At 42.1% G+C, this 13122-nt stretch overlaps 1 protein-coding gene across 2 annotated transcripts in view; it reads right to left on the bottom strand.

The window, feature by feature from the left end:
- Positions 1-5078: 5078 nt before the first annotated feature.
- The window catches only part of THAP9 (THAP domain containing 9), a 76458-nt gene continuing 68414 nt past the window's right edge, over positions 5079-13122 (bottom strand). For both annotated transcript variants that reach the window (XM_069765197.1, XM_069765198.1), the window contains exons 8-10: positions 11504-11676; positions 9607-9752; positions 5079-6468 (exon numbers count right to left, since the gene is read on the bottom strand). In XM_069765197.1, coding sequence (XP_069621298.1) covers positions 5744-6468; positions 9607-9752; positions 11504-11676 — 1044 coding nt within the window. In that variant the 3' untranslated portion in view covers positions 5079-5743. The remainder of the gene's footprint in view (positions 6469-9606; positions 9753-11503; positions 11677-13122) is intronic.

Genomic DNA, 13122 nt, shown 5'->3' with positions numbered 1-13122 from the left:
GAAGGCTTCTAACAACCCTACCATGTCCCTCAGAAGGGCTATGTCCCTGTTTGTTCCCTATCATCTTGCATCCCTGCGGTCTAGTGGGCAGAGTTTCATACAAGGACTCTACAAAGGGAAGTCTTATTGAATAATAGAAGCCTTGGTTTTTTTTTGCAGGGTCAGCTAACTTTATCCCGGGCTTCTGTAAAATCCCTTATATGGTGGTTAGACCGGGGTAACCTATCCAGAGGGGTTCATTGGGAGAATAGCATAACCCGTGTAGTCACCACGGATGCCAGCCCTTCTGGTTGGGGGCTCATAGGGGTGAGGTCATGGTCCAGGGTCTATGGGAGCACCATGAAATAGAGAATTCTTCTAACCTGTAGGAATTAACAGCATAACTGGCAGTTAAGAGACTCCTTGTATTTCTGAGGGGCATCAGGTGCGAGTCCTTTCTGACAATCAGGTGGCAGTGGCCTATATCAACCACCAGGGCGGGACTTGTTCCAGACCTCTAATAGAAGCAACACAACACCTGTTCCAGTCAGCAGAGCAGCATTTTCTATCTTTGACAGCGCTGCACATAAAAAGAAAAAAACATGCCATAGCAGACTTTTTAAGCTGCAACCTGCTAAGGCAGGGGGAATGGTCACTAAAGAATACCATGTTCGACCAGCTTGTGCAAACTGAGGTCAGCCAGACATAGACCTCTTCGCTACCAAGAGGAACAGGAAAGTGAGACAATTCTGTTCTCTGGACCCCACAGATGGCCCGCTGCCAGTAGATGCCTTCCTGATAAAGTGGAACTTCAGTCTGGCTTACGCCTTTCCCCCTTGTTTCTTTTACCTCGAGTGGTGAGGAAAATCAGGAAGGACAAAGCAAGAGTAATAGTGATTACCCCCTTTTGGCTCAGGAGAGCATGGTTCTCATGTCTCAGGACCATGTCTGTGTCCGATCCATGGGGGCTGCTGAAGGTTCTGGATCTCCTCTCCCAGGGCCCAGTCTACCATCCACAGGTGGCGGGCCTCCATCTGACAGCGTGGAGTTTGAAAGGACGTTACTGAGGGATAGAGGCTTTTCTCAGAACTTGATAACTACACTTCTTAAAAGTAGGAAGGAGGTTACAACCAGGATCTATGCTAGGACCTGGAAAAAATGTTTACATAGGGAGGGGGTTCCAATAGCTCAAATCCTGGAGTATCTTCAGAAAGGTCTGGATATGGGTCTTTCCACCAGTAGTTTTAAGGTACAGGTGTCAGGCCTGGGGGTGCACTATTTAGCTGCGGCATCGCTAGTAACTACTGGGTCTGCAGGTTTATTAAGGCAGTAGGCCTTAAGTCCAGGCCCATACGTAGAGAAAGGTTTATGCCGTGGGATTTAAACTTGGTACTCATGGCCATGACAGAAGCCCCTTTTGAGCCCATTTCATCAGCCTCTGTGAAGATGTTCTCCTTCAAGGTAGCCTTTTTGATTGCATTAACATCATCGTGGAGGGTGTGACATCCAGTCACTTTCTAGATTCCCTCCATATACACAGTTCCTAGATGATAGGATAGTACTTAGGCCGGATCCAGCTTACTTGCCTAAGGTAGCTTCCAGTTTCCACAAGAAATAGCCCTTCCCTCCCCAACCCTACTAACTAGAAAGAAAGGAAGCTCCATACCAGTGGTTGCCAACTCCAGGCCTCGAGGGCCTCCAACAGTGCAGGTTTTCAGGATTTCCTTAGTATTGCACAGGGGTTGGAATCATCACCTGTGCAGATGATCACATTACCATCGATGCAATACTAAAGAAATCCTGAAAACCTGCACTGTTGGCGGCCCTCGAGGCCTGGAGTTGGGGACCCCTGCATTATAGGTTAGATCTGGGTGCTTCCTCAGACCTCCTTTGGTATAAGGCTACTGCAGGCTGTGATCCCTCCCTAAGTGGTTATTCTCTGTAATTCTCTCGTTGGTGTGGTCATGGGCAACCGCATAAAGTCTTAGTTACTTACCATTAATGGTATTTTTCGGAGCCCATGACAGCACCCTTAGATTCCCTCCCTTTTTCATGTTGGGTGAACACTTCTTCCTCTTATAAGGTTCACTTGTGTGAAGTAGTTAGTCGTTAAGAGTGTCTAATATATAATTGCCTAGAATACTACTTCCAGCAATTTGTGCCAACTTCCGTGGCTTTGTCCGGAGCTAATGTCCGGAGATTAATTGCCTAGAATACTACTTCCTGCAATTTGTGCCAACTTCCGTGGCTTTGTCCGGAGCTAATGTCCGGAGCTAATGTGCGGAGCTAATGTCCGGAGATAAGTGACGTCAACAGTGTCCAGTGTCTGATTGGTTGCCGCCTGCTGCGAGCGACCAATCAGAAACGTGCCGTACTGTGACACACTCCGCCCGCCATTTTGGTGTGATTTTTGAATTTTTACCTCACAGCAAGTTTCTACTGCGTGTAGGCGGGCCCAGTGACGTTGCTCTTCAAGCTCCTGACGAATTTCGTCAAAAAAATGATAATACCATTTACCAAAACTATATATATTTAGTTGTGAAGTGGTTCAGTGACATTTTCACACCAATTTTGAACTTTTGTTTGGTGTTTTCTCCATATACTGCCTATTATTCACTGACTGTTATACTGAGAGACTGCCGTTTATTAACCTCTTCTTTGCCACATTGGGTATATTGCTCTATTATTTGCCACATAAGGACATTGTCCATTATTGCCCAGCAATTTCTCTGCAATATAAACTGCCTATTTATTAATATCTGTATTCCTGCAAAGAACTATTGCATATTATTAACTGGCTATTTTCCTACTACCTGACACTGCCTCTTATTAACCTGTTGTTTGCCACCACCACGCTTAAAGCTAAATAAAGTATATATGAATTCTAGACTCCCGATTCTTTAGAATCGGGCTGCCATCTAGTTGTACATAATTTACCATTAACCATGGTGGTCCTCTCGAGCTCTGTAATCCAACTGATGCGTGGGAGAGGTGCCGCCCTTTTGTAGCTATAGGTTTCCTGTTCCCGAAGGGCTGATTCTCTCCCCCCCCCCCCCCCCCCCTTTTCTCGTTGGTGCTGTCATGGGCTCTGAAAAATAACTAAGACTTTTTGTGGACTTTTGTAAAATTATATGTTGGTTCTTCCCGGCTAAAAGAAGCCCCTTTTTTGTAATGTACTTACAGTGGGGCAAAAAAGTATTTAGTGAGTCAGCAATAGTGCAAGTTCCACCACTTAAAAAGATGAGAGGCGTCTGTAATTTACATCATAGGTAGACCTCAACTATGGGAGACAAACTGAGAAAAAAAAATCCAGAAAATCACATTGTCTGTTTTTTAACATTTTATTTGCATATTATGGTGGAAAATAAGTATTTGGTCAGAAACAAAATTTCATCTCAATACTTTGTAATATATCCTTTGTTGGCAATGACAGAGGTCAAACGTTTTCTGTAAGTCTTCACAAGGTTGCCACACACTGTTGTTGGTATGTTGGCCCATTCCTCCATGCAGATCTCCTCTAGAGCAGTGATGTTTTTGGCTTTTCGCTTGGCAACACGGACTTTCAACTCCCTCCAAAGGTTTTCTATAAGGTTGAGATCTGGAGACTTGCTAGGCCACTCCAGGACCTTGAAATGCTTCTTACGAAGCCACTCCTTCGTTGCCCTGGCGGTGTGCTTTGGATCATTGTCATGTTGAAAGACCCAGCCACGTTTCATCTTCAATGCCCTTGCTGATGGAAGGAGGTTTGCACTCAAAATCTCACGATACATGGCCCCATTCATTCTTTTATGTACCCGGATCAGTCGTCCTGGCCCCTTTGCAGAGAAACAGCCCCAAAGCATGATGTTTCCACCACCATGCTTTACAGTAGGTATGGTGTTTGATGGATGCAACTCAGTATTCTTTTTCCTCCAAACACGACAAGTTGTGTTTCTACCAAACAGTTCCAGTTTGGTTTCATCAGACCATAGGACATTCTCCCAAAACTCCTCTGGATCATCCAAATGCTCTCTAGCAAACTTCAGACGGGCCCGGACATGTACTGGCTTAAGCAGTGGGACACGTCTGGCACTGCAGGATCTGAGTCCATGGTGGAGTAGTGTGTTACTTATGGTAGGCCTTGTTACATTGGTCCCAGCTTTCTGCAGTTCATTCACTAGGTCCCCCCGCGTGGTTCTGGGATTTTTGCTCACCGTTCTTGTGATCATTCTGACCCCACGGGGTGGGATTTTGCGTGGAGCCCCAGATCGAGGTAGATTATCAGTGGTCTTGTATGTCTTCCATTTTCTAATTATTGCTCCCACTGTTGATTTCTTCACTCCAAGCTGGTTGGCTATTGCAGATTCAGTCTTCCCAGCCTGGTGCAGGGCTACAATTTTGTTTCTGGTGTCCTTTGACAGCTCTTTGGTCTTCACCATAGTGGAGTTTGGAGTCAGACTGTTTGAGGGTGTGCACAGGTGTCTTTTTATACTGATAACAAGTTTAAACAGGTGCCATTACTACAGGTAATGAGTGGAGGAAAGAGGAGACTCTTAAAGAAGAAGTTACAGGTCTGTGAGAGCCAGAAATCTTGATTGTTTGTTTCTGACCAAATACTTATTTTCCACCATAAAATGCAAATAAAATGTTAAAAAAACAGACAATGTGATTTTCTGGATTTTTTTTTCTCAGTTTGTCTCCCATAGTTGAGGTCTACCTATGATGTAAATTACAGACGCCTCTCATCTTTTTAAGTGGTGGAACTTGCACTATTGCTGACTGACTAAATACTTTTTTGCCCCACTGTACTAGAGATGGGAGAAGCTATTCACAGCAGCCCAGTCTGTAAACGCTCATTACCTGCCATCATCCTGACTCTTCTTTTGATTCGTCAGACTGTCATTATGTCATCGGCCATAGTCTGGCGTATCAAAAGACTGCACTGGGGGGGAATGACCATCTAAACAGCGATTCCCAGGGCTCAAATCCAGTGTCATGTCACCTGCCTGCTGGACCAGGGTCCTGTAAATCTATTCTCTGAACTCTAGCAAACACTTTTTGCAAATTTAACATAGGTCAAGGATTTCCCTCTTAAGTTTAGCGAAAACACAAGTCATTACTTACTTTACAAAACTCAACGGGCTTTTTTTTTTAATGGGAAAGTTACAAAAAAAAAAATTCATATGGTAAAATGCATTATGGCATGTTATAAACTACACTTTCTCTAGAATGTAAACATCCTATTAAAATTAACTGTAGAAAATATAAATTAACTATAGCGAAGAGGAAAGAAAAGCTAAAAAAAATTAAAGGCAACTCTAAAGAGACAACCGACCATCACAACTATGCAAGGTAAAATAAAGCTATGGCCATAATACAGATTCAGTAGATGCATTTAGTGAAGAAATCTGCTACCTGGTTGTTAAATAAGCATTTCAAGTTCGGGTGTCAGAAGCTTTCGGTGCTATTGAATCTATATCACAGCGCCCTTTTGGCCATTTCTTTACCATGCATAATCATAATGGCAGGTTCTCAAAGTTACGGTACCTAAAACCGTTTGCTACACTGACTTTTATATCTGCCCCCTTTTCTCCAGTTATGTTTGATATTTGAAATCAACCAATAGCAGATTTTGTACATATCCTTATTCAGGGCAGTGGAGTATGGTAAAGTTCTGATTCAACGGCGCTAAATTCTCTAAGCATCAGGACTATGCTCCAAGTTGTGGGAATTTTGCGGATGTTAAAAGAAACCAGGTGAAGGCCAAATACAGGCTGCCTTGATTTTATGTGGACAGCAAGTCTGCATGGTAATAAAGCTTAGACCTAGCTAAGGTCTGATATACTAGTGATCTCTGTTTTCTACTCTTAATGTAGGGCTCCCTTAATGCATAGTATAGCGATGCTATGAGACGCAATAGCTGAAAGTGATGATTGTTGATGCCCAGCTCAGTCTGTGGTATATGTTCCTGAAGGTCAAAAATATCTGTTGGTCCCAGTGTGGACAATACGTGGTGCTCCAGCACCAGAGCAGATATCCTGAGTTCACTTCGGCCGCATTTCAGCACATGGTATAATAACTTTCCTGCTGTTTGCACGGTTCTGACTGCTCCATCTGATGGCACAAAATGAGCAAGCCCTCCATTAACTTGCAATAAATGATAAGCGCTTGTAAAATCTTGTGGGGGTCTACTGCTTACCAGAGCCCATCTACACTTATTACAGGAGAGCTGTTTGAAGGCTTCTCTCACAACCCAGCCTGTCATGTACATTTCAGAGTTATGAAGGGTCACATCCAACAATCTGGATTGGTAGACATGGCAGGACAGTTCAATACTTGTTTCTTCAAATGGAGACGAAATGAGCTGTTGAAAACTAGTCAAACCATGTCCTGTCCATGTACTTGCACAGCGGTCATTCTTTACATTCACATTGAGAAATCCACATTGCGACAACAGATTCCCTACTGTACGAGTTACATCAAGTGCTGAAGGTCTTGTATCTGCACCACCTAAAAGGGAGAGTGGGGAGGACAATTAGAGAAATCACCAATGATGACAATGTGATCTGTAACTGTTCAATTATGCAAGTGTAAGGCCTCAGACTCTGCATTTTAGGTGCCATGTATTGGCAAAGCCTACAACCCCTGGCAAAAATTATGGAATCACCAGCCATGGAGGATGTTCATTTAGTTGTATAATTTTGTAGAAAAAAAGCAGATCACAGACATGGCACAAAACTAAAGTCATTTCAAATGGCAACTTTCTGGCTTTAAGAAACACTAAGAGAAATCAAGAATAAAAAATGTGGTAGTGAGTAATGGTTACTTTTTTTAACCAAGCATAGTGGAAAAATTATGAAATCGCTCAATTCTGAGGAAAAAATGATGGAATCGCCCTGTAAATTTTCACACCCAAAAATAACACCTGCACCAAATTAGATCTGTTCATTAGTCTGCATCTAAAAAGGAGTGATCACACCTTTGAGAGCTGTTGCGCCAAGTGGACTGGCATGAATCATGGCTCCAACATGAGAGATGTCAACTGAAACAAAGGAGAGGATTATCAAACTCTTAAGAGGATGAGGCTATGTTCACACTTTGCAGATTCCACTGCGGATTTTTCCGCAGCAGAATTCCAAAATCCGCAGTGAAAACCAGTCGCGGTTTTTACTGCGGATTTATCGCAGTTTTTACTGCGATTTCTTCTGCGGATTTTCCTCTGCAGTTTCCTATTGGAGCAGGTGAAAATCCGCAAAAAAGAAGGGACATGCTGCGGAATGTAATCCGCAGCGTTTCCGCGCGGATTTTTCTGCAGCATGTGCACAGCGTTTTTTGTTTCCCATAGGTTTACATTGTAATGTAAACTCATGGGAAACTGCTGCGGATCCGCAGCGGTCAAATCCGCTGCGGATCCGCAGCAAAATTCGCAAAGTGTGAACATAGCCTAAATCATCACCCAATGTTGCAAAAGATGTTGGTTGTTCAAAGTCAGCTGTGTCTAAAATCTGGACCAAATACAAACAACATGGGAAGGTTGTTAAAGGCAAACATACTAGCAGACCAAGGAAGACATCAAAGCGTCAAGACCGGAAACTCAAAGCAATATGTCTCCAAAACAGGAAATGCACAATAAAACAAATGAGGAGTGGAGGAACTGGAGTCAATGTCTGTGACCAAACTGTAAGAAACCACGCCTAAAGGAAATGGGATTTACATACAGAAAAACTAAAGCCATTGTTAACACCTAAACAGAAAAAAGCAAGGTTACAATGGGCTAAGGAAAAGCAATCGTGGACTGTGGATGACTGGATGAAAGTCCTATTCAGTGATGAATCACAAATCTGCATTGGGCAAGATGATGATGCTGGAACTTTTGTTTGGTGCTGTTCCAATGAGATTTATAAAGATCACTGGCTGAAGAGAACATGCAAATTTCCACAGTAACTGATGATATGGGGCTGCATGTCAGGTAAAGGCACTGGGGAGATGGCTGTCATATCTTTAATAAATGCACAAGTTTATGTTGATATTTTGGACACTTTTCTTATCCCATCAATTGAAAGAATGTTTGGGAATGATGAAATCTTTTTTTCAAGATGATAATGCATCCTGCCATAGAGCAAAAATTGTGAAAACATTCCCTGAAAAAAGGCACATAAGGTCAATGTCATGGCCTGCAAATAGTCCGGATCTCAGTGCAATTGAAAATCTTTGGTGGAAGTTGAAGAAAATGGTCCATGACAAGGCTCCAACCTGCAAAGCTGATCTGGCAACAGCAATCAGAGAAAGTTGGACCAGATTGATGACGAGTACTGTTTGACACTCATTAAGTCCATGCCTCAGAGTCTGCAAGCTGTTATAAATGCCAGAGGTGGTGCAACAAATACTAGTGATGTGTTGGAGTGTTTTTTTTTCATGATTCTATAATTTTTTCCTCAGAATTGAGTGACTCCATAATTTTTCCCCTATGCTTGGTTAAAAAAAAAAAAGTAACCATTACTGACTACCACATTTTTTGTTCTTGATTTGGGTTTCTTAAAGCCAGAAAGTTGCCATTTGAAATGACTTTCGTTTTGTTCCATGTCTGATCTGCTTCTTAATGAACATCCTCCAAGGCCGGTGATTCCATATAGAAAAGTTTGTTTTGCTTTTATCCAATTCCAGTTTTGACAGAAAAAATGTACCAAAACTACACTGTTTGCCTTTCACTGTCTCTTCCACTGAGACTGGTGTTCTGATCCTACATCCAAGATGGCCACTAGTAGCATAAGGTTAAGTATGATCCAAGCCTCCACAACACAGGTAAGATGGGATATGTGGTTCAGACTTGATCACTACTCCCCATGCCACTGCCATCTTGGATGCAAGAAGACTGAAACACTGTTCTTCAGAAAGTTGGTGGGAAGCAACCTGAAGGCAGGAACCATGTAGGGGTGATTTTACAGGACAAATGTGGAAAGTACAGTAGCTTGGGGCTATGTGCACACGTTGCAGATTTTGCTGTGTATCCGCAGCGGTTTTGACGCTGCAGAGTCGCAGCAGTTTTCCGTGAGTTTACAGTACCATTTAAACCTATGAAAACAAAATCCGAAGTGCACATGCTGTGGAAAAAAAAAACCTCACAAACGTAGCGTTGTTTATTCTGCAGCATGTCAATTCTTTGTGCGGATTCTGCAGCGGTTTACACCTGCTCCATAATAGGAATCTGCACAAAAACCGCATAAAATCAGCGATAAATCCGCAGGTAAAACGCAGTGCTTTTTACCTGCGGATTTCTCAAAACATGTGCGGAAGGTTCCATCTACATGTGCTCATACCCTTAGGATCATGGCACATTCCTCCAAGACTGAAATGTGAGCTTCACAATCCTCATATTCCATAAAGTCCCAGAGATCACACAACTGCTAAAGACAACCAATAATGATGGAATTTATTTTCGGAATATTGAAAGATGGAAATACTTAACTAAAGCTATAATATTCATCATGTTGATCCCCTGCATGTTGGCATCATAGAAAACTATTTGCACTAAACTAATTTTAAAACAGTTCTCCATTACACTGTTGTTAAGCGTGCCTCATCTCCAGTGTCTTCCATACACCTTACATTACATTACAGATGCTTAAGTAAACCAGACATGAACTCTACCTGTGCGCCTCACGCTGCTAATAAACTCCTTGAGGTGATGGGTCCCGAATCTATATGTAGTGATGCAGTCATGATCCATTATTAGACGAGGTAACAGTTCACTGAGCGAAGCAATAGTCACTAGGAGACCAGCAGTACACCAGGTCCTAGGACAAGAAGCCACAGAGAAGTTATAGTCTGCCTGAGACCTTTACACAGCCACAATTTCCATCAGTGCTTTATGCCAGGATCCACTTCCATTATTATCAGATCTACAGGGTACAGGGCAGCGTGGGGCACTACACATATTCACGTGATGAATGCCCTATAGAAATCTTAGTGTAATTAGAAACATTCAAGCATAAAAAAAGTTTAAGGGTTTCAGAATGTGTATAAAATAAGAATGATTTTTACTCTAGTAGGGTGGTTCCACTTTACAAAAATACAAAGCAAAAAAAGTGAAAAGGGGTTAACTGCGATTTTTGTTTTTCTTTACAATGTTACTAAGAACTAACTGTAGTTGCTAACTACCTGTCTGTTATGCCCAGAGCCAATCTCTTCTGCCACAGAACAGTCCGACTGCTGCTCTTGCTGGCGATTCTGGCTTCTGCTGATGCTGCTCTGTCGAAGTGACTGCTTCTCTTCCACTCTACTCTGTTGATGGGGCATATGACTGTGGTTGGCATGTTGATTGACAGCCAGCTTCCTGCTGTCAATCAGCACGATGCTGGCATTCACGCCCTGTCGACAGAGCAGCACAGAAGAAGAGCTACGCTGTTGACTTGGAGTAGCTGAATCGCTGGCAGGAGCTGTCTGTGACAGCTCTAGGCCAGTTACAACACGAAGGTAGATGCAAACTAACTTTATTTTATTATGTGCCTAAAAAAAATAAGTCCTGTTAACTCTAATGTGCTGATCTCCCTGAAAATTGCTACAAACAGATATTACCTGAAAGTCAGTAAGTAAATATTCTACCCTGCAAAACTTAAGCAAAAAACAAAACACCTGTGCAACTTGATTTTAGAGCAAAACCAAAACAAAAAGAACTGGAGTATGCTACATAACACGTAGGAGTATATTCACACTGACCATTAAACAGAAATTTTAAGAGAAACAAAATGTAACATATACCCTGCTGTAAGTAAAATGCAATAGTGCATGTAAGTAACAGGGTAATTAATAAACACTGTTTTTGAAAAAAACTAACAAAACTGAACAAAGTAAAAGCCATTCCTTCAGCACCAAGGTGTACCCAATCGGGACAGTATTAAAACCTTATGTGTCAAAAATTACCTTAATGTGAATTAAGGCCGCGCAGGACTGGAGCCCAACTATGGACACATTATGTGAAGCTATATAAACGTAATAACCAACTCAAAGAAACAGGCCCCATCAGGGTATATGATCATTTTGTTTTTATCTTAAGTTTTCTTTGACTATTTTAGAGCTGTTACTTTGCTTTTAAAGAATCTGGCCAAAGCACAAGTTGTAAGTAACTTATGTTGACGTCTATGGCAAGTGAGTTGCATACGACCAAAAATCCAAACACATTTGTGACTCTGTGTCACGGTCACAATTTGAAACCATAGGAAATAAACGGAAGGGATATTGCAATGCAACACTGCTTTCAGTGTATCCCTACCCCTAAAAGGTGTAAACTAGTGGCGTGGCTGCCTAGAAGGTGCTACCGTCGCAAGTGTATGGAGTGATGCCGGGCCCACTAGATGGCTTTTGCCTGGGAGTATGCATAACGCATAAGTACAGATCGGTCTTCGCTCGGAAACAGGTGCATCCTCGCAGCGCACAGTGCATGCATTGGGGGGATTGATAAGTCTGCAGTCACACAGAGTGAATGCAGACGTATCCGTTTAAACAGGACAACCCATTTGATACAAAACTTTAATTTTTTTTTTTTTACCTTGAAGTTTGGAAAAGGAAGTTATTGTCACAAGTTGTAAGGGTCAATAAGTATTCACGGGTCTCCTGCAGGATTTGTAGTTTTTCCTCCAAGTTATTCTGATTTATGGGGCCTTTGTCACCTTGCAGTCGCACGCTCCTGCTACTACAGATATCAAATAATCTACCTATAATCTGTAAGTAAAACCACAAGACAAAATCTCAGTATGTGTACATCATAACAGCAATGAAATACAGTTAAGAGCAGAGTCCGATGCAGAACAAGATCTTATAGGAAAAGGGATCAACAACCTGCGGATAACAACAGCTGCCTGACCGAATGTGGCTGGCAAACCATTTGTTTATCATTTCTCAGGTGAAGTACCGAAGGCTGCTGACCCCTGATTTAGAAGATTTTATGCTGATTAACCAGGCACTTGAAATGGAATTGTTACAGTTCTTAAACCCCTTCTCCAAATTAGAAAGTCAATTAATGTTCGGGAAGGGGTCCGCATGTGTATGAAGGGCTTAGGAACTGTACTCACTCCAACACGTGCCTGATGCCAACTATAATACATTGCCGGCATCTGTCTCTAATAGCAGAACCCGGTACTTAGCTACGATAGACTAGAGGTGCTTCTCACAAAATTAGAATATCATCAAAAGTTCTTCAATACAAAAAGTGAATCTCATTATAGTCTCATTACAAACAGAGTAATCTATTTCAAGTGTTTATTTCTCTGATAGTTGATAATAATGGCTTGCAGCCAATGAAAACCCAAAAGTCATTATCTCAGTAAATTAGAATACTTTATTACACCAATTTGAAAAATGATTTTAAAATCCGAAATGTTGGCCTACTGAAATATATGTTCAGTAAATGCACTCAATACTCGGTTCGGGGCTCGTTTTGCATCAATGTGGCGTGACATGGCGGCGATCAGCCTGTGGCACTGCTGAGGTGTTATAGAAGCCCAGGTTGCTTTGGCAGCAGCCCTCAGCTCATATGCATTGTTGGATCTGGTGTCTCTCCTCTTCCTGTTGACAATACTCCATAGATTCTCTATGGGGTTATGGTCAGGCGAGTTTGCTGGCCAATCAAGCACAGTGATACTGTTGTTTTAAACTAGGTATTGGTACTTTTGGCAGTGTGGACAGGTGCCAAGTCCTGCTGGAGAATGAAATTTCCATCTCCATAAAGCTTGTCAGCAGAGGGAAGCATGAAGTGCTCTAAAATTTCCTGGTAGACTGACTTTGGTCTTGATAAAACACAGTGGACCTACACCAGCAGATGAACCAGAAAAGAGAAAAAGACTAGACTAATGATGGCGTGCACATCCACATGGTAAAATGTAAGAAAAAACCTTTATTGCAACTCAAGACAAAACAACAATTAAAAACGTAAAATAACCGATGAACCATCACCCCCGCATACCAAGCCAATTGGGCATAGAATAAACCTGATGAAATGATCAATGCTTATATTAGTAATAAGATCAAAAATAGCCCATGTATACCATAATAATGAATCTATACAGTAAACACGTGCAAGCATACCGTAGGTGGCGACCCATATCACGTCCCTAGAAATACTGTGACCACAAAAATACATATGAGAGTATATCTTATGCACATAACTGC

The sequence above is a fragment of the Ranitomeya imitator genome, chromosome 4, assembly GCF_032444005.1.
Source record: "Ranitomeya imitator isolate aRanImi1 chromosome 4, aRanImi1.pri, whole genome shotgun sequence".
Classification (NCBI taxonomy): Eukaryota; Metazoa; Chordata; class Amphibia; order Anura; family Dendrobatidae; genus Ranitomeya; species Ranitomeya imitator.
The sequence above is the reverse complement of the archived record's forward strand: the minus strand, read 5'-3'. Positions and strand labels throughout refer to the sequence as shown.